Source organism: Odontesthes bonariensis, chromosome 23 (assembly GCF_027942865.1).
Source record: "Odontesthes bonariensis isolate fOdoBon6 chromosome 23, fOdoBon6.hap1, whole genome shotgun sequence".
NCBI lineage: Eukaryota > Metazoa > Chordata > Actinopteri > Atheriniformes > Atherinopsidae > Odontesthes > Odontesthes bonariensis.
This window is the reverse complement of record NC_134528.1, coordinates 28,414,418-28,440,997: the sequence shown is the minus strand read 5'-3', so window position 1 is coordinate 28,440,997 and position 26,580 is coordinate 28,414,418. Positions and strand designations below refer to the sequence as shown.

The window sequence follows — 26,580 nt, the reverse complement described above, 5'->3', positions numbered from 1 at the left end:
CATTCCTAGGGGGAAATTCACAAATTGTTGAAGGATATTCTGGAAGCAACGACATCTTATTTTGGGCAAAGCCATCAAAGCCATTCATGTTTTACCGGATATGATTGGTGAGCCTATACCTGCAGTTTTTGACTATGTTCAGACTGCCTTAAAGGTGGGGTATGAGATCTTGGAAAAACGGTTCCTGCAAGCTATATTTTTGAAAATACACAACCTTGCCTCTCCCTAAAGCCCACCCCTCGAAACCACGCCTTCAAAACACATGAACGAGTCACGAGTCTGTGAACGCGCAGGTGGGAGGGGTGAGAGGGGCTGACGATTGATTGGCGTGTCAGAATCCAATAAAAGTAACTCTCATCATTACTTCTATTGGTCAGACATTTCATCTTGCTACACCCTCTACAATGGACTAAAATATTAATTTTTTTCCCCAAACATTCTATTTTAGTGGGTGCAATGGGATCGTGAGGAGGTTTTCAGACGATATGTAAAAAAAAGCTCCAGAAAAAGAACCCCTACCCCACCTTTAATGCTCAATTCTGATTTACTGCTCAGATCCGATTTTTTTGTTGGCCTGTTTACATTGCTCTTTTTTGTGTTGCCAATATCAGATTTCACTGAACCAACCCGCATGCGCAAAAAACAACAAAGATGTCATGAAGCTCACAAGCAAAAAAACCAAGACATCACCAGATACAGGAATCATCCCCCATAACGCCTTCCACTGCCTAACGTCGGTGCTCTCATCCATCATGTCTGAAGAAGACAGACGCAGACATGCGGTGACTTCCACCTGCGCAGAATTGTGACATCGAGAATGACGTAGAAGTCGCATGAATTCCGATTTGACCACACAGATTGAGGTCGCATTGCAAATAATCCGACCTGTGTCCGATTTATGACCACATACTGAAGTGGCTTGTACTGTTCATACTGTCATGAAAAAAAAATCTGATCTGAGCAACATACGAGCAGAAAATCAGATTTAGACCACATTTGACATGCAGTCTGAACGTAGCCTTTATGTTTCTCTGATCATTGGAACTCCTTCTCCTTGTGTTTATGGTTCTTATAGGACTGTAATATCTGTTCAAGGGTAGTTTCAATCCAGTCCATCCATCCATCCATCCATTTTCTCTACCTGCTGAATCCGTCGGTCGGGTTGCGGGGGGGCTGGAGCCTATCCCAGCGGTCAATGGGGGAGAGGCGGGGTACACCCTGGACAGGCCGCCAGTCCACCAATCCAGTCCAATCCAATCCAATTTATTTGTAAAGCACATTTAAGAACGACACAGTCGACCAAACTACTGTAGCCTACAAGATAAAACTGGCTCAAAATTCAAGTTTCAAATGTCAACATGGCTGTCGAGTGGCAATACCATCTTAATCAACATGTCATTTATCCAAAGGCTTTTTTTCTGGTCGCTGAGAGTAAATTGACCATCATTTGTATTCTGAGTCCAGCAGGCCCATCCTCTAACCCATACTGGAAAATCTGTCACTCGTTGTGCTCCAGCTAGTGAGATGATTTCTTTCTCCACAGCAGCTCTGCCTCGGTCAAAAATGTTTGATCAAAACTATATGTTCCTGGTCCGAAGCCATGGGGTGGATTCCCACTCAAATGTTTTCATTCCTTTTTTTCTGTAGTAATTTGGCTTAGTTCATGTTTGAGCACTAACAAAACTGGGATCATGTGCATTAGTAGCAGTTGAGCAAACGTGCTGAGATGGTGAACAGCTGTTCAAATAAATGAAAGCATTAGAGATCATTGGGTTTATATCCTGGTTACCTTTACTCAGTATAAGAATATCAGGAAATGCAAAAAGACGCTTTTACATTATACTTTTCGGATAGATGTGCAAAAGTCTAGAAAGAAATTGTTTCGCAGAGCTATGAATCAGATGGACAGTTTGTACGTTTGTTTTACTGGGACAAGAACTGCAGAAACACCTCTGAGCTTCAAGTCAAAACATGACAGCTCTGCTCAAGTGTGACGTGCATTCATTACGCCTGTACTGACAAAGAGGGGATTTAAAGTGTGTATTGTCAGAAACAGTGCTGGCCTAAAAGGTTGAGCCCCGTGATCATGCTAAAGGTGAACTATTGATGTGTCACATTTATCTTCCTCTCTTTGTTTTTTGGCATCCACATGCAGATTGATGTTGAGTGCAAGGGTAAATCATGCACTGACAGGTTAATGTATTGTGTGTTCAAATTGGCTACAGGCAAAGGAAGTTCAAGTGTGTCAGGTGGCTAATCCTCATGACACACACGTCCTAAGTCTTATTTGGACAACAGGGCAATTACCGGCGCACACTTTAGAAAGATGATACCACATTTCCCTGTCTAATTTTCACACCGACCAACAGCACGGTGTCAGGTTTGGGAGATAAGGCTGTCGGGGCTCAGAAAGTGCAGCTAATGACAGAGACCGGCGCTCGAGCTGCAACAGGTTTTTCTGTGTGGATATTGTGTGCTTTTCCGTCTGCAAGAAAGCTTTCCCTTTTAAACTGTTTTTCAGATCTCCCTGTGGAGAATAAGCTCTATTTTTCCAGAACCACTTTTTGTTTTCTGGCTTTGAAAGTAATGCCAAAGCTTCTTGTTGGCTCTTATTAGGAGCGGAGGGAAAATAAAAGAAACAGTAGCATGAAATGTAAATTCTCATTGGTAAAATACATTCGTTGCTTTTGAAATGCTATAGTTGTCTGCTGCTGAAAAATGTATTCAGCCTGAGTGTTAATGATCTCCAATAAGACCTTAATGGCTTAGTGAGGAATGTTGAGCCCTGTTTTTGACATCTAAAAGACGGATGTCTTTTTGTCTGGCCGGAACACCACAGGAACTCTCACCCAACCTGCTCCAGAAGAGGTCATGTCAGAGTTTGGAATTTTATTCTTTTGTAAAAAGAACCACCCTTTTATAGATTCTCTTCTTTATGAGAGTAATACATTCTTAGCTGAGAGAAACCTAAAGCAACAGGCTGAAAGACACTAAAACAACATGGTAAGCCATAGACAGACTTGTAATTTAGACATTCTGTCAAAGTCCAGAAGAACTGTTGGTGTTGGCTTAATTGCCAATCGGCACCTGGCTACTCTCAGTGATAACATTATTTTAATATAATCTTCTTTCTGTGTTAATCCAAAGACTTAAATGGAAATGCGTCATGTGCAACTTTCATGGTTGACATGGTGATTTGGATCTTGGTCGATTCCAGTTTTCTCTCTAAGAACCAGAACAGACACCACTCAACTTTTTTTTAGTTTGAATTGAAAATGCAACTGTACGCTAGGAATAAAACAGCTATCATACAGTATATACCACTCATTTTCCCAAATCTCCCACAGCTAGTGCTTTGTTATCATTTTGCCAATATATTTTTTCAAGCGTTAAAGATGACTATTTACAGGATACGACCACACAGCTGAGCATGCATGTACATTCAGATAGGTTGAGGACATGTGGATGGGACTAACAGACCGGGACGTTATTGGCTTTACTGAGAAGCAGAGGCAAGTAAGTTGACATAATTGTACACATTGCTGAAATTTCTGAAACTTTATCTGAACAAACTACGAAACATTTTAGGTCTCCTCAGTGCACTGCTGAACTTATGTAAATAAGGTGCCTGTTAAGGTGCCACAAATGGAGAACTCTATAGAGATTATTGAGCAGTTTTAGTAGCTTCTCCTGGCATTATTTTTCAAACAACCTACAATATTTGTGGGTTTATGCAGCAATAACTTCTAATGCAACTGTGTCACTGTGAGCATGAAAATATTTGGCCAATTCTGGTCACCTCCAGTAATCTTTTCCTCCTTAATTCTGAGAATTGTGCCACTGTTATTTAGCCAACAGCAACAGTTAATGTATTTATGAGAGCAGCTTTAATTACTGTGAATCTTGGATAGTTTTAAAGTTAAACTAGTCACAGTTCAGTTTCACAAACTGTATTGCAGATTTCACAACTGTCACTTCTCTCGACAGTTAGCCCTCAGGTGTGATACAGATAGTATGCACCTTTAAAGTCAATTAACTAAAAACTGGTTTTAGGCTTGGTTCTGTCATTCCATACGTTTAAATCTTTACTACCTGCTGTTTTTATGACTTTAGATTTAATGTCTTTGACACTTGTCACGTCAGTTTTTGTAACATTGTAGACTTTATTCTGGCAAGCTTGTTGCCTTGTTGACTACGGACCTTTCTTGCTCCTGGACTTCTGTTGAAAAGGATGATATAATCCTTGTTTTACTTTGACAACAATAACTAAGTAAATGCTGTGATCAAGAAAGAACAAGCACTGTCTACTGTTTTGATAGGATAACAGGGGGAATTGAGCTCCAGTGTAAAGCATGGCATGCAGCTTATGTTAAAGTGTGTATGGAACATTACAGCATCTACATCGGTCTGTCAGGAGATGACAGAGGTCTGCACAGACTCTGGTTCGGTGAGGTCTGGTTGACTACCGAACTACTGCTGATAAGAAGAAGAAGTCAGATTACAAATAAAAGTGCCGCCAACATACCAGCAACGTCTCCTCCATCTGGATGCTGGTTGAACTTTACCTTTGACCTCAGGCCTCCGTACCATGTAGTGATCAGGTCTGAGTAAAAGTATGTTTGTTTAACTGGCTTGATGTGCCAGAGTGAAAAAGAGTTTTAAACTGCTGTAAGCACATGTATTCTTTTATTATTGTGTGATTACTAATAAGCTGAAACTGATATCTTTTATACAGTTTGAATGCTTACATCTTGCTATTTAGTTTACAAAACCTGAACAACTAGTACCTAGAACCTAAGCCTCTCCAGTTAGTTTTTGATGATTTTTTTAATTAATTATTTTTCTAAACTGACATAAATGCCCTAACCTAACAAATAAGGTATTAATGCTTTAACATGATCAATTAGTGTTCAGTACCAAAGCCTAAATAACTAATATCTAAGCTTAAATAGTTACAATTAGTCTCCAGTGCCTAAACCTGAACCGTTTTTTTAATGCCGAAACCAAAACAATTTGTTTTTAATGCCTAAGCCTGATACCCAATTTTGAATCCTTAAACCTTACCATTTAGTTTTTAATGCCTAAACATGACTGTCATGTATTTTGTTTCTATCATGTAATTTTTGAGTTTCAATAAATGCTGCAAGACTTGTCTTGCAATATTCGGTTATTTTCGTTTTCACCTGCACAAAAAAAGGGGACACTCTGTCCTGGGACAGTAATTGATACATTAGGTTTAGACTGTGTTGGCACATCTAGCTACGAAACAGGCTCACAGTCGTATCGTATCAGGATTTGATAGATACCTAAACAGAGCTTCAGGGAGATAAAACACCTGACCTCATATTAGACTAAACAGTAAACCAACTGTATGCATACTGGAATCTATCATCACAGTCATTGGCATCCTTTGGCTAGCATTAAGTCAAATTCTCAGCTTCCTCTCAATGATGGGAAGTTTTCTTTTCCTAAGCATAATACATGAGAATGGTAGAGGTAACGCTTTTAAATCATTTTAATTTGACTCTCTACATGTGAACTTAGACAGTTTACCATGATCTGGTCTTTTGAGAGAAATTACCAACACAATGCCCCCACCAGCAGGACATATAGAGTTATCAGCAATATTCTTTATATGAATATTAGTGTGCATAACTCTTACTTACTTTTTTATTTCCTACTTTCCTTTATCTGCATCAGCACAGGAAGCACATTTTATTTTGCTGAAGTTACGGAAGGCCAGTAGGATGCCAGTCAGGTGAGAGGTGAAAGAATGTGGGCACACATGTTTGTGTGTGTGTTTGTATGTTCATGCATATACTTTGAAGCCTTTGAAATGGCAAAGTGAGCATATATGGATGGAGGAGAGAGAGAGATGGGGTGGCAGCTCAAACCCGGGAGAGACTCAGTAAATGAGCCAGGCGGCCAAGCTGAAACATCAGGCCCTCTGAATGTGTGTGTGAATGGGAGCATGTGTGTGAGTGCTGATGCAGGTCAGTTCTCTGTCACTGCTGCGAGCTCACACAGAGGAGGCAGGGATGAGGGAGAGAGAGGAGCTGAAGAGAGCCATCGAGCAGAGTGACCGGCTCCTGTCCAGGGTCCGCGAGCTCGAGGAGCAGAACACTCATCTTAATGAGGAAAAGAATGAGGTGGTCACTAAATACCGAGCTGTAAGTCTGCTGCATCTTCCTTTTTGCCTCTCTTTTTTCTCCCTTCTAAGAAGACTGTTTTAAAAGGAACTTGATACTTTAGCAACTCATATTGTTTGTGATTAGGTCGGAGTTTCTGCTCGATAAGGGCTTTTAAAGGTGGTCATTAAAGCAATCCTGGGTGGATGAAATTAAGTGGATAATTATACCCCAGCAGAGAGAGAGAGACACGGTCTCCATGGCAGGAGCTGTGTTTGAGCTTGTTGTAATGCTGTGGGTTTTTACTGCTGTATTGACCATTTTCCATCATTTTATTGAGAGAGCAAATGGGGACTGTGTTTTTTTTATTCACCATGCTGTGAGGCACCATGCTGTCTCCTGGCCTGAGGCTCACTGGATTACTCTTTTACTCCAAGGGGACTGTATGAGGGGCATATTCCTTTCTGGTTGAAAAAAAGGTTTCTAAAAGTTTCTTAACGTGACTTTGAAAACAGAAATAAAATATTATTGTTGCAGAAAACTGTAACAGACATATAGTTCTTGGGATTTGCGGAGCTGGTTTCCAGTGGAATTTCTAAAAAAGCTAAGACTGAGAAAGTCATGAACCAGCCACTGAGTGTAGTGTAGCATCTATTGCAGATTACTATATGAAGCAGCGAGATTCTTGCAAGATCATTATCAGCAGAGGATAAATCCTCAGACTCCAATCTGGGAAGTCCTCCTGAAAAAACAAATTGGAAAAGGGTCGGCACCTTCAAAAAATGCTGTCTATCAAAGTTACTATAAATGTCAACTTGTGATATGAACCAAGCAGAACCACACGGAACCAGTCAATAAATAGGAGAAATTTGGTCACACCTTAAATCTACCAGTATAGGATGCTGACTGATATCTTTTGTAATTTGGGCACAAACATTTTGCTAAGAACAAAGAAGGATTCTCATGACATATAGTAAGATCAAGACTCTCTTTCAAGAATCCAGCTGTTTCACAAGGTCACCACCCTATAGCTATGGGTGGATCTTAGGTGTTATGACAGTCAACAATGGTATTTCTCTTCAGTGCGTTGTTCATTTGTGACAGTAGTAGACACCTCCCTCATTAAATCATGTGCTTCTAAAAGGGCCTGCCTTTAGATTTTTTACAAATGTACACAAGCAATAATCTTTATGAATGCTAAGATTGCACTATATGTCTGCCATACATATTATACAGTAGTTAGCAAAAGTATCAAATGACTGAAATTATGCAATTAACTGATAATGAAAAATACCCTTCCTCTTTCAAAAAAGACAATTTGTGCCCATCTTTCTGAAGATTAACTCAGTGTTGAGTAGCTTTATAGAAGTTTTCGAGGGATTTGAAGTACACTTCAGGAGCTCCTTTCTTTGGAGTTGCACCTTGTCAATAGCATCATCGTAGAATCTATCACAAAGTCAAAGATAGAAGAATACTCATGAGACTTAGAGATGGTTTTGTTGATAAAATCAGAGGTTGACACCTTAAGTTTCAAACCTTTTACCTCACAGTCTTCATAGCAAATTGAGGTTGACTCAGTCTGAAACTTAAGTTACTTTATGTCAACTTCATGACTAAAGGTCCCTAATATTCCCCTGCAAGATAGCAAATGGAGTGTTTATTTACTACTTAACCATTTGTGCTTACCCTCTCATGCAAGAGATTTTCATCAAGCCAAAGCAGGAAAAAATGAAATTGTGTAAATTTAAATTTAATATTTTCGTTTTATTCCTCAAAGTAGTCTTCATGATAGCTTTGGTGTGAGATTATTCAATATCTTAACCAGCTTGGATGTTATATATCATTTTATAGCTTTGATATCATTGGTACTGCTGTTCACAATAAAAAACATAGACTGCATATAAAAGATGGATGTAACCACCGGGTCTGAAATCCGTGCAAATGCGCCTTTAAAGGGGAACTCCGGGGCATTTGAAGCGCGTTTCCATTGCTAGAGGTTGTCAAATACTGATAGTAGGACACAGAGAGGTGCAAATCTGCGCTCCCTGTGTGGAGATCGCGCTGTTCGCACAGCGTGTCATGCGAGGCTAATACGTGGTGGCTAAGGGGCAAGTGCTAACCCTTCCACGTAAAACAACAACTTGCACACAGCAGAAACGTCACACCACTTTATAAACCATCCGACAATAAAGTCACAAGCCTTACCATCAAAACCATATGCATGGTTCTCACATTACTGGCATGGGGACGTTACAAAACAACTTTATAAACAGCATGTAACTCACCAGCTGGTTGTACGCTCGCGCATGTGAAAGCCCAAAAGAGTCGATGGACGATAATCCCATACAAAACAATTATCTTCTCTAGAAAAACTGCGTTCAAGTATTTAAAACATTACAACAATATTACTGGGCATGTATTGTTGTAATGTTTTAAATACTTGAACGCAGTTTTTCTAGAGAAAATAATTGTTTTGTATATGGGATTATCGTCCATCGACTCTTTTGGGCTTTCACATGCGCGAGCCTACAACCAGCCGGTGAGTTACATGCTGTTTATAAAGTTGTTTTGTAATGTCCCCATGCCAGTAATGTGAGAACCATGCATATGGTTTTGATGGTAAGGCTTGTGACTTTATTGTCGGATGGTTTATAAAGTGGTGTGACGTTTCTGCTGTGTGCAAGTTGTTGTTGGGTTAGCACTTGCCCCTTAGCCACCACGTATTAGCCTCGCATGACACGCTGTGCGAACAGCGCGATCTCCACACAGGGAGCGCAGATTTGCACCTCTCTGTGTCCTACTATCAGTATTTGACAACCTCTAGCAATGGAAACGCGCATCAAATGCCCCGGAGTTCCCCTTTAAGTGCAATTTCAGCAAACAAGGACGCTCTTGTGGATGTCCATAAGACACAACATCTGCTTTTATTTGCCACTACAATGTTCTCAACAGGGCATTACCAGAACTTCATTGACATTCATAACAAATCATCATTTGGTCTAGAGTGTGACGTTCTAAAAGAGACATAGATCATGCTTTCAGAGAATGTTCCCTTTTGGTCAAGCGGCTAACGTTCTACTTGATTTTGAATGCCTAAAAAAAATGAGGTCCCTGTAATTAAAAAAGAATTCATACAAAGCAGAGAATGGCAGATGCTCCAAAGGGATACAGTATTCCTCTGGACAACTAAAAACAAAAAATGACCTGGAAAAGCATTTATGTGCTTCCATATATTGTGTCTACAGTAATGATAGCATTATTTTAGTGAAGAATGTGTGAGAAAGTGAATCTCTCCAGGATGCAGAGGATTTAGTGTGAGAGTGTGGAACGGCTGTGCTGTTGCCAGTGTTTGTGGAAAAAGCTCCTGGCTCACAGGATTTGGTCATTACGAGAGCTGAGTTGCTCAGCAGACTCCTTAGAAGACCTTGATTTAACACACCATAAACCGTCGTCACTTCAGTCTTGGCCTGTCTGGATGTGACAAATTGTGACATTGCTCATCTTTGTGTCTACCCTAGAATAGCCACTTCTTTCTGTGATTGACAGAAGACCCCTTTTCCTTACTTAAAACATAACAATACACATTTAATGAACTAGGCTAAAGTGGGTTTAAGATAACACCTACTGTTTTTCCTTAATAAACCACATGCTTCAAGATACTTGTTTTATAGTACTTTGTTTCAGTAGAAGCATATTGTTCCATCTTTATGTCCTCTCTGCGTTTTATTATCCTTAGCAGAAACCCCTTTTTTTATGGGTATCACCAGGTGTGTGCTGGCTCCCACAATGTTTTTTCTTCACTGCTTAGATTAGCCAACCATAAATAATGACATTAATCTGTGAAGGAGACAGATCAGCCTGGATAATTCATATCCTACTGATTTGACTGCAGTGAGAAATGTGACCCCTTGTCAGAGCTATTTAGTGCTGCTATGGCCCGTTAGGAAGCCTTCCAGTTTTCCAGGGGAAATTTGTCCTATTCTTCACTACCCTGGACGTCTGCTGAGGCTGGAGGGACACCTCACACATCCTTTCATCCAGAGTGCGAGAATAAATTCCTGCTTGTTAATCAACCTTGATGGTCTTCTGCCCTGTTAGGTCAACACTGTCATGACAGGCTGACATTCTTTTGGTCTTCTTTTTGTAAGTCCATAAAAAGTAATTTATTTCTACCAAGCCTGTAAAAGAATACATTTTTTCCTCTTCGCATTCTGGCCGAACGCAATGAGTGGCTGACCTTTTTACATGCCTGTGATGGATTAGATCCTGTGAGTTAACCAAAGCTGTTAGATGTGAAAGCACATTTTGGCCCCAGGGGCTTTAGGCACATTGGAGCCACTTGCCTTTTCATACCATTTACATATCACAGGGACTTCCTCCATAAGTGTAGTGAACGGCTTCTCAAGGTAGATTTTGGAGTTTAGCTTGCTCCTTAATTCCCTGCCATATTGTACGAAAGTTCTGAAATGTGCTGAAATATTGATCTTACAAAATATTTCACAAATAAAAGCAAGACTACTTGTAACATTGACTTGGAGAGACAATGCTCAGAGGCTAAGGATTTGGATTTTCATCTTTTTATGCTAGCATGGTAAGTTGTGCTAGGTCCTAGTTAGCGTCTTACTCCAGCTATGTTCAGACTGCATGTCAAATGTGGCCCAAATTTTTTTGCTCATATGTGACTCAGATCAGATTTTTTTTCCTGATGGTGTGAAAGCACAAGTCCCATGGAATCCAGTTTTTTTCAATTCAGATTTGTGCCACCTGGCTCTGTATTTGATTTATGGTCATAAATCAAATACAGATCAGATTTTTTAAATGCGACCTGCGAGTCTGTACAGTCAAATCAGAATTCATGCAATACGCAAGAAGCTTGTCACAATTCATGCGGAAGTCACCACACACGTCTGTCTCTTCTAAACATTATGGACGCATTATGACATCTTTGTTGTTTTTTCTGTCTTTAAAATATCCAATTGCTATAAGTTTTAAAGTTTCAAAGATTTTTCGGCCTCGAAGTGGCACACCAGTAATACCATTCATCTTCTTGGGACTATTTCCCGAGAAAGTTAAAGAAAAATAAATGTGACCTCTTCAAATATTATCAGTATATTTCAGACTGAATTAAAGTGACAGATTTGCCATGTCTATAAGCAAAAAAGGGCTACTGAAAGAAAAATCTGAAAACCACTGGAAAAACATGGCAATGGCACCAACTCACATTCACAAGTGCAGTGCAGAGACACTAATGAATACAGAGATACAGCAAATAAGGAGATTTTCATTTGCTTCCTCTTTTCAAATCACCTTTGGTGCAAATGGATATAAACAGAGTGAAGTCCACTGTTTACCCCTCAATTACTGTAAATGAGAAATAAACGTGTGTTCTCTCAGAGCTGTCCAGATGCCCCAACTCCACATGTGGAAAAACTTTTAGTCTGGACTCTAAAGTCTCTGCAGCCTGAGGCAAACTGTGGGACAAAAGAACTGGCAGGGAGAGATGAATGAGGGTGTAGCAGAGAGAGGAGAAGAGAGGTAAAGGAATGGAAGACTGATTGGATGTTCAAGGGCGAAGAGAATGAAACTAATGAATGCAAGGACAAACTGCTCAAAAAAGATGAATTTGGAGTTGAGTCTTGGGTGAAAATTAAGGCCAAGAAAAGATGGTGGAGACTGCACGAGTAATAGAAAGGTACTAACGGCTGTGTGAGGTTCGATCGTCGTGTCTTCTCCTGTAGCTACTCAGAGATTACCATGCTATTGAAAGCTGCCCTGTTCAGATGCAGCTTTTCATTTCTGGCTTCAGTGATTTTGGCCTTGGTAGCTGCATAAATCGAGGAACAGTTGGCTCAAACAAGCCTTTGACTTTTAAGCCCAGTCTCAACAGAAATGATGAAATAGGAACCCTAACCCACTTTGTAGTAATTTCACAGTCCAGGCTTAGAAATTGTGAGATGACCAATGAGTTGTAAAATGTGTAGTCCAGAACAATGGGCCTCATGCAACAACCATTCGTACGAACAGATTTGTTCTTAAATCGTGCTTACTAGTGATTTAAGAGAATTTTAAGTTTTCCTTCAGGTACGAAAAGAATTTACGAGTGATCCAGACCTGTCGTAGAGTTTCGTAAAATAAGTTTACGAAAATAAGTTTAGTTTTAAGTTTTAGTTTAGTTTTAAATCAATAAGTGAACAGTTTTTGTCTATGTTTGTCGCTCCTTTTTGTGTAATAAACTATGTAAATATCATTAATTTGCTTTTGGAGTGTGTTTTGAAAATGACCACGGACTCATGACAGCTGTTACACGCGCCCACAGGATTTATAGTGAAATAGTAACAACACAGCCCTTATGGATGGATCCTGAGTGCCATCATCTTTTATTTCTATTTTAAAATCTGAAATAAGCCCACATCCACATCCTCCTGTAGATTTGACCCTTAAATCATCATTCAGTATCAGTTTAATATCATTCAAACATCACAAGCTTTGAGAAATAACAGGCAGAGAGAGAGGGGGAGAGGCTTTAATTACGCTTTTAAAGACTGTATCACATGTCTTAAACATGTAAAATGCATGAACAGAAAGAAGGGACTCACCTGTTGAGTAACGCACATTCCCTTATATGGAAAGCCATGTCGGAATGATGGGACGTTCACATGGTGGGATGTCAGAATGGCGGGATGTAAGAATGGCGGGATGTAAGAATGGCGGGATGTAAGAATGGGTGGTGCAACAGCAGTGTTGATAGAAAATTGCTTTTCCCTCACAGTATGTCCTGGTTCTGAGCCTGACACATGATAATATGAAAACCTGACACAGATGAGAATTATCTGTATTCTTGAACAGGATTCACTGGCAACTTGCAAGATATGAGAACGTTGGTGTTAGATATGAGTGTTGTGTGAAGATGCAGCCTGGGAGAGCCCAGTGTCTGAAGCTTATGAAAGTAGGAGAAACAGACCTCTCTGTGCTGGCTCTCTGTTCAAGAACCCAGACCACACTGGCAGCATAAAACAGTATGAATTCTTAGAAATCCTGTGTTTTTGGTTACTGTCTCTGTGGCATTGGGAGAGAGTAACTCACTGTCCACTGTTGGTCAGTTTTATTTCAGTTATTCTAGCTCTATGTAATTTTAAAGGGTCATACATGGTTGCATTTCCACAATCTATGGTTTAGAATGACCTCTGTATAATGAATGTGCTGCAATGTGTCTTGAGGGCACATGCTATTACGATGTGATATTTACATTGTGGCTATTGGTTACATTTCCTGATAACATGAATAGATACCACGTACAACCAAATCTGCACATTATGAGAATTTTCATCTATTCTGTAATGTACTCATTTTAAAGGCATGCTGAGACTCTATGCAGTGCTAATACACTATATTGACAACAGTATTGGTATCTCCACTGCTCTAGAGTCCAGTGGCGGCGTGCTTTACACCCCTGCATCCGACGCTTTGCATTGCACTTGGAGATGTATGGCTTGGATGCAGCTGCTCGGCCATGGAAACTCATTCCATAAAAAACAGAGCAGTCGGGCTTTGCAGCCTCTTAGGGGAATTTTATTTAGGGATGCACCGATACCACTTTTTTTCAAACCGATACGATACCGATACTTGGATCTGAGTACTTGCCGATACCGAGTACCGATGCCGATACTTCTACCACAAAAAAATGTAATGAATTGGAAGACAGGTTTTGGTCTCACTAGCCCAGTGGTTCCCAAACTTTTTGTGCCCAAGGCACACCAAAGGACAAGTAAAAATCTCAAGGCACACCTATTGTGCAAAATAGCCCTTATAACGTGTTATCACTCATATCATGTAAAATATCTGTAAATGTGCATTATTATTTACTAATGCCAAATACAGTGTGACAAGACAACTATTACTTATGAAATATTTATTAACGAAATATTTAAAAAATTCATTTGAAACTTTATCAAATTAGGCTTCATCAAAGCAGCAACAGTCATTTAAACCAGACAAGTCACAAAATTAAAAATGAGGCAAAGGAAACTCAGCAGAAATTCAGCACAGAGAACTGTCAATGCAAGGAAGCTGCACTGTCCATGGTCCTAAACTACAATTTATCAATGCAACATTTCAGCAATCAGTGAAACATGTGCTATTGTAAATATTTTGCTTACTTACAAATTAGTGAGTCGGGGCGCGCAGGTTTCTTTAATCCTCGGTGGTACTGAGCAGAGGGCCACTCGCAAGTCCTGTTCAACAGAGAGCCGTGACCTCCTGTTGTTCTTCGTGTGAACCAGAGCAGAGAACGCCAACTCACACAGGCAGGTAGTGGGGAAAAGAAGAAGGTGCTCAATCGCGTGGTGGGAGATGCTTAGGTAGTCCGATGCAGAAGAATTAGCTAACTAGCAGTTAAGTTACCATTAGCTAACTTCTCCCGACAGGACGCACTCGGGCTGAGGATTGCTGACACCCCCGGTCCAACTGAAGCCATACGGTGCGTTCACACCAGACGCGGTCGCGCGACGTGATTACATACAAAGTCAATGCAAAGACGCGAATAGATGCGGATTCGAGCCGGCGGCGCGGTGAGGCGAATGCCGCCGCGCGAGTGAAAAGATGCGAATCCGCGCGAGTTCAAAAAATCCAACTTTGGCGAAATATTCGCGTCAGACAGCCTATCAGCGTTGAGATTCTGGATGACAGTGACGTGGAGGCGCTGTGTGTGACATGCAGATGGGACTGCAGATGGAAATTAGCTTCTAAGCTCCAATCTGGTGCAGGTCATCTCTTTATTTTGTAATTAATGTACTTTGCACATGGTCCCTGACTAAATAAAATAAATAAAATAAAAAAAATAAAGTCTGGATGACGGCCGGTTCCAGGCTCACCAGGACCCAGTTTGACCTGCTCGGGAGGATCGGTGCCGTGATCTCTCGGCAGGACACCAACTACAGGCGCTCCGCAGCTGAAATGGAGCTACGGTGCCGTGATCACCTGAAATCGCGGCACCGATTATTCAATTCAATTCAATTCAATTCATTTTTATTTATATAGCGCCAAATACAACAAATGTCATCTCAAGGCACTTAGATAGTAAGTCCAATTCAAGCCAATTGGAATTCAATTAATTAATAATAATCATAATTCATAAAATAATCCAATTCGTTCATATAGAGCCAATTCAAAAACAATTTGCTAGCTAAGAAAACCAACAGATTGCACCAGACTCAGGAAGGGTGGCCATCCGCCTCGACCAGCTGGGGTTTGAGAAGACAGAAAGGGGGGGGGGGGGAGGGGGCCGCGGCGGCGGCGGCGGCGGCGGCACTGTAACACCATTCAAAGGATATCTGTTGGAACAGGGAAACACGAGTTAATGACCACAATAATGTCACATATACATAAAGAGAGTAAAGTGAGGAAAGGTGTGACAGATGAGGCCCCCCAGCAGTCTAGGCCTATAGCAGCTTAACTATGGGATGTTTCAGGATTACCTGAGCCATCCCTATTCAAGGTAAACACAAGAAACTTGTGCTAACGAAAAAATAAATAATAAAATAAAGGACCAGACTCAGTGAGTAATTCCCTATACTCCCTATATAGATCTGCTCCTCACACCACAACAACCATCTTTTTACAGCCACAAGCTACCTCAGCCTCTCACCAACTGCACACCAGTCACAGCGGGGTGGGGATGCAAACCCTGGTTCGGGTAGGGGGAGAAATAAAAGAGGTAAGATAAGCGGGAATGGGATTCAAACCCTGGTTCGGGTAGGGGGTAATGAATGTATAGAGGGTGCCAGAGGTGGAGGCAGAACAAGACACACTAGCAGATACACTATCAGATTCAACAGACCTAACTATAAGCTTTATAAAAAAGGAAAGTTTTAAGCCTGGTCTTAAAAGTGGAAAGGGTGTCTGTTTCCCGGACATTTACTGGCAGCTTATTCCACAATAGAGGGGCCTGATAACTGAAGGCTCTGCCTCCCATTCTACTTTTAGAAACTCTGGGAACCTCAAGTAAACCTGCAGTTTGGGAACGAAGTGCTCTGTTAGGAAAATATCTTACAATGAGATCTTTAAGATATGATGGAGCTCGGTCATTAAGAGCTTTATATGTAAGGAGAAGAATCTTAAATTCTTTTCTGAATTTAACAGGGAGCCAATGAAGAGAAGCTAAAACTGGAGAAATATGATCTCTCCTGTTAGTTCTCATCAAAATTCTGGCTGCAGCATTTTGGATCAACTGGAGGCTTTTCAGAGAATATGTGGGACAGCCCAATAATAAAGAATTACAGTAGTCCAATCTTGAAGTAACAAATGCATGAATTAGTTTTTCTGCATCACTCTGAGACAAGATGTTCCTGATTTTAACAATATTACGAAGGTGAAAGAAGGCAGTCCTAGAAACCTGTTTTATATGCGAGTCAAATGATAAGTTCTGGTCAAAAATAACTCCAAGGTTCCTCACTGTATAACTAGAAGCCAAGGAAATACCATCTAGAGTAACTATATAGCTAGACAATTTCTCCCTGAAACGCTCAGGTCCAAAGATAACGACTTCAGTTTTGTCTGAATTTAGAAGCAGACAGTTCTGAGTCATCCAGGTCTTTATGTCTTTAAGACATGCTTGTAGTCTGACCAACCTATTGGGTTCATCTGGTTTTATAGATACAAGAACAAACTGAAATCTATCAGATAAATATGACTTCAACCAGCCTAATGCAGTTCCTTTAATCCCAATAACATGTTCAAGTCTGTGTAATAAGATACTGTGATCGACCGTATCAAATGCAGCACTGAGATCCAACAGGACAAGCACAGACACAAGTCCGCTATCAGAGGCTAAGAGGAGATCATTGGTAACTTTCAGCAGTGCAGTTTCTGTGCTATGATGCACTCTGAATCCTGACTGAAACTCTTCAAACAGATTATTTCTGTGTAAGTGATCACAAAGCTGAGCTGCAACTATTTTTTCAAGAACTTTAGACATAAAAGGGAGATTGGATATAGGTCTATAATGAGCCAACACTTCTGAATCAAGAGTAGGTTTTTTAAGTAAAGGTTTAATTACAGCAACCTTAAAAGTCTGAGGTACATATCCTGTCAACAAAGACAGATTGATCAAATCCAATATGGAAGTGTCAATTAATGGGAAAACCTCCTTGAACAGTCTGGTTGGGATTGGGTCTAAAACACAAGTTGATGGTTTAGAAGAGACTATTGCTGTTGTTAGTTCAGAGAGATCAACTGGGCAGAAGCCGTCTAAATACAAATCAGGTTCTAAAGATACTTCTAAAGCTGCTGTACTTGATGATACATCACTGATAATAGTGGGAAGGACTCCATCAATCTTCTCTCTGATAGAAACAATTTTATTAATAAAGAAGCTCATGAAATCATCACTGCTGAGAGTTAAAGGAATAACTGGCTCAGCAGAGCTCGGACTCTTAGTCAGACTGGCTACAGTGCTGAAAAGAAACCTGGGATTATTCTTATTCTCTTCTATCAATGATGAATAATAAGCAGTTCTAGCTTTACGAAGGGCTTTCTTATACATTGTTAAACTATCTTTCCAGACTAACTGAGACTCTTCTAAATTAGAGGAACGCCACTGTCTCTCCAGCTTTCTTGCAGTCTGCTTTAAAGCACGCAGCTGTGAATTATACCAAGGAGCCAACCTCTTCTGACTGATTACCTTCCTTTTCAGAGGGGCAACATTGTCCAGTGCTGTACGCATTGAAACTATAGTGCTGTCAACAAGAGAGTCAAGTGTTGCTGGAGTAAAGTTTAGGTAGTCGTCCTCTGTCATATCTGCACATGGCAGTGAAGAAAAGGATGATGGAATTAATTCTTTAAATCTGGTTACAGCATCCTCTGATAAACACCTTCTATACGTAAATTTCTTCTCAGAAACTGTATAGTCAAGTAATGTAAACTCAAAGGTTATCAGAAAATGGTCAGATAAGACAGGGTTATGAGGGAACACTGTTAACTGTTCACTCTCAATGCCATAAGTCAGCACAAGATCAAGGGTGTGATTAAGGCAGTGAGTCGGTCTGTGTACACTCTGAGAAAATCCAATAGAGTCCAATATAGAATTAAAGTTCATATTCAGGCTGTCATTTTCAACATCTACATGAATATTAAAGTCACCCACTACAATGACTTTATCTGTACTCAGCACTAACTGGGATAAAAACTCTGAGAATTCAGACAGAAACTCAGAATAAGGGCCAGGTGGACGATACACAACAACAAACACAAGAGGTTTCTGGGATTTCCACTTTGCGTGGGAAAAACTGAGAATCAGAGATTCAAAAGAGCTCAAACTAATCTTGGGTCTGGGACTGATGAGTAACCCTGATCTGAAAATAGCTGCCACTCCTCCTCCTCTGCCTGTGGTTCGAGGAACGTGAACATTTAAACAGTCAGAGGGAGTTGCTTCATTAATGCTAACATGATCCTCCTGCTGCAGCCAGGTTTCTGTAAGACAAAATATATCAATATGATGATCACAAATCAACTCATTCACTAACAGAGACTTCGAAAGGAGAGATCTGATATTCAGCAAACCACATTTAATAGTTTGATGTTTTTGTTCAGTTAAAGGGGCACTAGGTAGCATTTTCACCTAAAATTATAGCCTTCAGGAGTTTAACAAAGGTTAAACAAGTCAATAGTAAGCGAATGAAGCCTGTCTCGCTCCCAACAGGGGTCTGTATGCTGAAAATCCCATATGTAACTTCGGCAGGAGCGACCCGCTTCTGAAGTGTCGTGATGCGCGAGAAGAGTCGTTTGTGTTTACGGCACTTAGCTAGGTACTGTATGCTAGCTGTAGTTGTAGCTATGTGTTCGCTTGCGTTGAAGAGCCAACACCAAGCGTTTCATATTCTGCCTTTCACAGACTGAATATGAAACGTTCGATGTTGGCACTTCCCATCTTTGTGAAATTTCTCCAAGCGGGATCTTGTTCATCTACCATAGTGATCTGCGTTTTAGATCGCAAAGAGACAGGTGATGACGGTGCTCTAATTCCCCCCTGAGTTCGAGACGTAGCCTAGCTTCAGAAATACACGGACTGACCTGATTAGAATAAGAATAGCGTTTTGATCCGAACAAGAATTGTTATCTACAAATGAAAATTGATTAATTTGTGATTGTAATCGGAATAGTGTAGAGCTAGTCTGTGTTTATTGCGGCGTGTGTTGGTAGTGCCTGCGCGTATCTGTCTAAGATGTAACTTTTGTAAGTGTCTGCTAATACAAAGGAATCACTCCACGAATACACCATGATGAGGGAAGAATCCCATTAAAGATCAGCAACAGTCCATCCATACATCCATTATCTGCCGCTTGTCCGGGGATCGGGTCGCGGGGATAGCAGCCTGAGCAGAGAAACCCAGACGTACCGGTCCCCGGCCACTTCCTCCAGCAACAGGATTATAGCATATTATCTTGAGTTCTCTCTTCAGAAAATCTCTGATTATAGTATCTTACGTGGGCAGTCTACACTTGTGAATCAGATGACCTAACTGCACTGACTAAATAACACAACGGCAGCATTCGCCACGATGGTTAGTTAGTGGGTGTGTACAGGTGGGCATTTTTACGACAGTGTAGAATTTCAGTTTGACCAATAGAGATCGCTATACTGCCGCTAAACTACCTTGTATCCCTTTAAAGTTTTTGTTTTAATAATTTCTTTTTGCACAAGAGGATTTGCTCCTTTTGTGTTAATTGATTGGGTGGGTAGCAGCAGGTGGGAAGCTGCAGAGAAGTGTGTAAGACTACAACTCTGCATCCTGGTCTGAACCCTGGGTTGTCATGTTTTAGGGTGGCAAATAAATTCATCCATATTTCTAGAAATGAGAGCTGCTCCTTCCAAAGTGGGATGGATGCCGTCTCTCCTCATCAGACCAGGTTTTCTCCAGAAAGATTGCCAATTATCTATGTAGCCCACGTTGTTTGCTGGACACCATCTAGACAACCAGCGATTGTAGGACGACATGCGGCTAAACATGTCATCACTGGTCAGATTTGGCAGGGGTCCAGAGAAAACTACGGAGTCCGACATTGTTTTGGCAAAATTACACACCGATGCAACATTAATTTTAGTGACCTCCGATTGGCGTAACCGGGTGTCATTAACGCCGACGTGAATAACTATTTTACCATATTTACCTTTATCCTTAGCCAGCAGTTTTAAATAGGATTCTATGTCGCCCGCTCTGGCCCCTGGAATGCATTTGACTATGGCCGCTGGTGTCTCTAATGCCACGTTTCTGACTATAGAGCTGCCAATTACCAGGGTTTTGTCCTCAGCGGGTGTGTCGCTGAGTGGGGAAAATCTGTTTGAAGCGTGGACAGGTCGATGGTGAACAACGGGCTTGACTTTAGAGCTATGCCTCTTCCTGACAGTCACCCAGCCACGTTGTAATCCTGGCTGCTCAGGTTCTGCTAGGGGGAGGCTAATTGAGCTAGCTACGCTAGGTGGCTCCACACTGGCAAAAGGGACCTGGCTCGCTATCGGTTGATTTTCAACAGTGCAGAGCCTAGCTTCCAATTCAGATAACCTCGCCTCCAAAACTACAAAAAGACTACATTTGTTACATGTACCATTATCGCTAAAGGAGGCAGAGGAGTAACTAAACATCTGACACACGGAGCAGGTGAAAGCAGGAGGAGGAAGAGAACCGGTAGCCATGCTACGCTAGAGAACCAGACACACTGTTAAAGGGATACAAGGTAGTTTAGCGGCAGTATAGCGATCTCTATTGGTCAAACTGAAATTCTACACTGTCGTAAAAATGCCCACCTGTACACACCCACTAACTAAACATCGTGGCGAATGCTGCCGTTGTGTTATTTAGTCAGTGCAGTTAGGTCATCTGATTCACAAGTGTAGACTGCCCACGTAAGATACTATAATCAGAGATTTTCTGTAGAGAGAACTCAAGATAATATGCTATAATCCTGTTGCTGGAGGAAGTGGCCGGGGACAGCTCGTCTGGGTTTCTCTGCTCAGGCTGCTGTCCCCGCGACCCGATCCCCGGACAAGCGGCAGATAATGGATGTATGGATGGACTGTTGCTGATCTTGAATGGGATTCTTCCCTCATCATGGTGTATTCATGGAGTGATTCCTTTGTATTAGCAGACACTTACAAAAGTTACATCTTAGACAGAGATGCGCGCAGGCACTACCAACACACGCCGCAATAAACGCAGACTAGCTCTACACTATTCCGATTACAATCACAAATTAATCAATTTTCATTTGTACATAACAATTCTTGTTCGGATCAAAACGCTATTCTTATTCTAATCAGGTCAGTCCGTGTATTTCTGAAGCTAGGCTACGTCTCGAACTCAGGAGGAATTAGAGCACCGTCATCACCTGTCTCTTTGCGATCTAAAACGCAGATCACTATGGTAGATGAACAAGATCACGCTTGGAGAAATTTCACAAAGATGGGAAGTGCCAACATCGAACGTTTCATATTCAGTCTGTGAAAGGCAGAATATGAAACGCTTGGTGTTGGCTCTTCAACGCAAGCGAACACATAGCTACAACTACAGCTAGCATACAGTACCTAGCTAAGTGCCGTAAACACAAACGACTCTTCTCGCGCATCACGACACTTCAGAAGTGGGTCGCTCCTGCCGAAGTTACATATGGGATTTTCAGCATACAGACCCCTGTTGGGAGCGAGACAGGCTTCATTCGCTTACTATTGACTTGTTTAACCTTTGTTAAACTCCTGAAGGCTATAATTTTAGGTGAAAATGCTACCTAGTGCCCCTTTAAAAAGTGAGAATAAAGATCTGTAGGAATGTGTTAGAACAGAACGGTAAGCTATAGAGTTTAACTATGCAAAATTGTTAAAGTTATAGATCGAAATAAAGTGATTATCAGTACTCCAAGCGGAGCAAGAAATTCCACAGTGCACAAGCAAGGTAACAGGAAGTGATGCAACACGTCTTACCGCAAAGCGTCACAGCGTCATCAAGATTATTAATCTTTATTAAATCACTCGTACGCACGACTTAAGAACAAATCTGTTCGGATGAACGGTTGTTGCGTGAGGCCCATTGTGTGACATACCGAGAACCTTGTTGCTAGTTTGAAGTGCGTTACTGTAGTAGTTCATCAAAAATTAATTTCATACATACTCTGATGTGACATAAGCAGTGATCTAATTTAAAACATTTGTTACAGCTACCAAAGTAAAAAAAAATTATACTTCCACTTGATTTATTGAAATTGCAGCTGAATAATAAGATGTTTGTATTTCATTATCGGAAATTTACGCAAGCGTTGTGTTAGGTGTCCTTTACATAGTACTTGGTATGTACTGATGTTTCAGAAGTACTAGAAAGTTTAAATGTCAAACTTGTTCCAGTTATTTTATTTTTTGTGAATACATTTAACCATGGAGATTACTGAGGCTATCTGTAGATTTTAGGGCTGAAGCTCCGATGTTGTCCCATGGATTATTAATCATTCTCTTATCTTACGCCCATGACTGATGTTGACTCTAGATAAGGAAATGTTAAGTCTACTTTTTGTGAGTCTCTGTGACTTGTTCTCAAAAACCAGACACACTTGAGTTGAAGCACAATAAGTCTTCTTGTTCTTGCTTAGAAGAATGCCGTGGCATTGTGGGGGACTATGTGGGCGTCTGCGCATAAGGCATTTATGTCAATTATAACTGAGGGAAGAAAATGCATTCTTACTCTGAAATACTGCCCTTGTTTTCTTGTCTCTTCTGTCCTGTGGCTTTGATGGTACAACCAAGGGCTGAGTTTCTGTGGGGGTACAGCACAATGTTTCTGGCTTTTCCTTTGACCTGACATCCTATACCCACCTCCTCCCTTGTGGGATACCTTAGGAACCCCCCCACTGCAAACTGGGGAGAGCCACCTGTTTCTGAAGGAGGAGACTGTGGGGTAAGAAGACGGGAGAGGAGGTTGTTTTTGTGAAACACTTTCAGGACGGACTGAGCAGTGGCTGCTTTCAGTAGGTTACTGGTGGTTGGACTGAGGTACAGAGGGACTCTTGGATTTCAGCAGTGTACCAGCGCACCATAAAATGAAACACAGATGAAAGGTTGGTTGAGAACAAGAGAAGAAAAATGAAAGAAGGACAAAAGTGCTGACAGATGGAGACAAAGAAAAGTGAGCGGAGAAGTGTGCCACAAGAGAGTGGATCTGAGAGTACAGACCGGAGCACCTTCAGACAGTGAATTACTTCCATTCCTCCCACTCAAACCCACCTGGATATTTAAGAGCAGCTGCATGCCATACATAGTAGAAGAAAAAGAAGAGCCTCAGCCTTTCTGCAGTTGCACGGTGTCGGGCAAGTTGCTACATTGTGAAACAGATAAAGCCTGCAAAGTAAGACAGTGTATTGGCTGGTAGGAAGTATCACTAAGATGATGTCTGTGAGGCAACGTCGGCATTGCCACTCCCTCTCTGATGACTCTGAGGAAGCCAATGGGAACCAAACTAATCTTGGACCACAACCAGAACCAGAGGAATTGGACTGGGATGGCTACAGCACCACACTGGAGCAAAGATTAGCAGCCGTGGGTAACACAGACATTATAAATGATGAATTGTGGGACATCCACATATTTGTTTTTTCAAGTAAATGTACTGTCAGAGTTAAAGGCAAAGAACTTTGTTTCATAACGTTTAGTACTCTCTAACCCATAATAATGTAGAACATTCTGTAACTAACTAGATGTAATTCAGCCATAATATGAGAAAATGCCATGTGCCAAATGTGAATGCTTGTCATGTGCAAAATTTGAAATCTGACGACCAAGGATCCTTATTTACTACACAAGTACATTGTGACATCGATGCACAGTTTTAAGGATGGCAGGATGTAAATGAAAAAAAGTAAAACAGAGCTGCTATAAGGTTTACTTATTTCAACTTAAATTGAAATTTTAATATGTTAAGCCCAAAGAAAAAAATAGCTGGACTAATCCTGTTTTAATCATGATCAGAAAAACTACACCACAGAAATAGCTGGGAAGTCAAAACAGAAATCAACACAGTTAGCTAGCTAAAGTGTTGCATAAATGGTTAGAAGTAAAAAAATAAAAAAATAAAAAAATAAAAAAGGTTAACTAGTTAACACTGGATAAAAGTTTTCTAATCATTATCATTATTTTCTTGAACATAAAATGTAAAATTCTATTCAACTGAATACAAGTCATTGTAAGCATAAAGTAATTGACGTCTCATTAAAAATAACTAATGGCACTTTTAGTTAATGCTAGTTAGCTTACTAGCATCCCAGCAAGGAAAGGAGGTCTCCACTACTTCCATAAGACATAACATCCACTATTATATGCCACTACAAAGTTCTTAGCAGGCTGTTACAGGGACTTTGTCCGTGTCTGTCATAAGTTGTCTTTTGGTCTTGATGCAAATTTGGATCTTCCATTTGGTACCATTTGTGGGATGTTCTCTTCGTTCAACAAAATCCTTTTAGGAGAAAGATAGACACGATAATTTTATAGCGCCACCATAATGGTCCACCATGATTTCTTACTTTTTCATACACACACTCACATGCCAATGAAAGCATCAAAGGCAACATGGAATACACTGTCTTTTCAAAGGAAACCGAGGACACTGAGGATCAAACAAGTAACGTTTCCATTAGTAGATGACATACTGGGAAATTCATTAGACTGTGTGTGTAAACATGTTTTTCAGTACATGTTTATTAGAATACTAATGACATTTCATTGGGTAGCAAAACCTGAAACACACATGTACATGTGTGCATATCCTGCAAACACCTTAACGATATCTGTCATTGGTTCCCACTACAAAGTTCTCAGCAGGATGCTAGCGGAACTTTATTGATGTCTTTTGCAAATTGTCTCTTCTGAAAAAGATGTAAATCCCATCTTCAGGAGATGTTCCCTTTTGGTCCTCTAGATAACGTTCTCTTCCCTCAACAGCCATGTAGATGGACGTCAGAATTTTTCTGAGAGGTTCATTAGATGTTGATTGTGAGTTCATATGTACACATATAAAATCATTCACTGTGACAATGTTGTTTTCAGTAGATGTGTATCGAAACATTAATGACAAAACAAGTTTCCACATGAGATAGAAAAATAAATATGTGTGTACAGCTTGGTTATGTGTTTGATGAGGTTCTGATTCTCGGTTGCGCGTGGATCCTCATGGGGCTGTCTTTAACATTCTGATTTAGAATGTCTTGCATTCATTTAGTGTCACACATGTGACACATATTGCGGACGTTCCAAAGCGATCTTTAACTGACATACTAAGGACCTTTTTTTTGTTTGCTGAGATTAGCTGAAAATATGACATACAGTACTAAAATGTGAAACAGTACCAGATAAATGGTTAATAGTCATACTTGGGTGAAAAAAAACAAATGGTTATGATAAAATGGTAAACATCTAGAATAAATGTAATACAGAAGGTAATGACTGAATTAGTGTTATCAGTGCTGATTTTTTTTTAAATAACTAGCATGAACTATGTATAAATGATCTAAATAGTGGGATTTCAATATTGATTTAAATAGTTTGATAAAAATAATGAATACATGGTTGAAACTTGAAGGTTCTGCCTCCAATTGATTGTGTCACAAATGCAAACTTTACCAAACACACAGCAATTAAATTGTATGAAGAAGTTTGATCTTTTTATTTAAAAAAAAATTGAAAAATTTAGTCAGAAATCTAGTGAAAGTAACATATTTCGAACATGACAGATGCAGTTCTGATATAAAAATACTGGGTATTACTCAATCATTTTGAACGTATACCCTGAGAAGTGTTTTAACCATGATGATACATTATGGTTGAACTCACGTGACTGAACATATGTGCAAACGTGAGCAACTGTGCGCACATGTTCTTTGTTTGTTGAATGGGTTTGTACTCTATTCATACCTGCTAACAGCTATTCATAAGTGACTAGGTGAAAGTCTTATGGGAGCAAAAAGCCTAGCCCAAGAAAGAATATAAGGTAAAGAGATTTCAAAAAGGTGTGGAAAGTTCTCAAACTAAGTGCTTATATGGAAATGAATGCAGATGGAAATGTGGCTGCCTGATCATTTCACAAATGCCCAGATATTTGGGTATGCTATCGCGTCATTCCAAATGCCTTGCCCATGACGACTGGTCCATGAGAAAGTAACAGTAACCAGAGGCTCTTACAATCGGGTCCTTTCCCTCCTGTCATGGATGGCAGTTGAACTTGCTTATCTGGTCAGTGCTGCACGTCATTGTTTTGCCTCTTAATTCTGCAATATGAAAGCAAGTGCAAACTAACAATAAGAAGGTTCCTTCTGACTTAAAGGGGAATAAGTTTAATCTTGTCCCATGACCTGCGGTAAGAGCTTCTTTGTTCGAACGAACCGTCTTGATTTTTGCTTCAGCTTCTTTTATTCAGCTGATTCTTTTAAAT

At 40.5% G+C, this 26,580-nt stretch overlaps 1 protein-coding gene across 2 annotated transcripts in view; it reads left to right on the top strand.

Moving 5' to 3' along the window:
- Positions 1–26,580, top strand: part of LOC142374012 (myosin heavy chain, skeletal muscle) — an 84,639-nt gene that overhangs the window by 3,537 nt on the left and 54,522 nt on the right. The window contains exon 1 of one of the 2 annotated variants that reach the window (XM_075457501.1): positions 23,094–23,696. The exons of the other annotated variant lie outside the window; for it this stretch is intronic. Coding sequence (XP_075313616.1) covers positions 23,544–23,696 — 153 coding nt within the window. The 5' untranslated portion in view covers positions 23,094–23,543. Of the gene's footprint in view, positions 1–23,093; positions 23,697–26,580 lie in introns of those variants that run through there. 2 annotated transcript variants of the gene reach the window in all.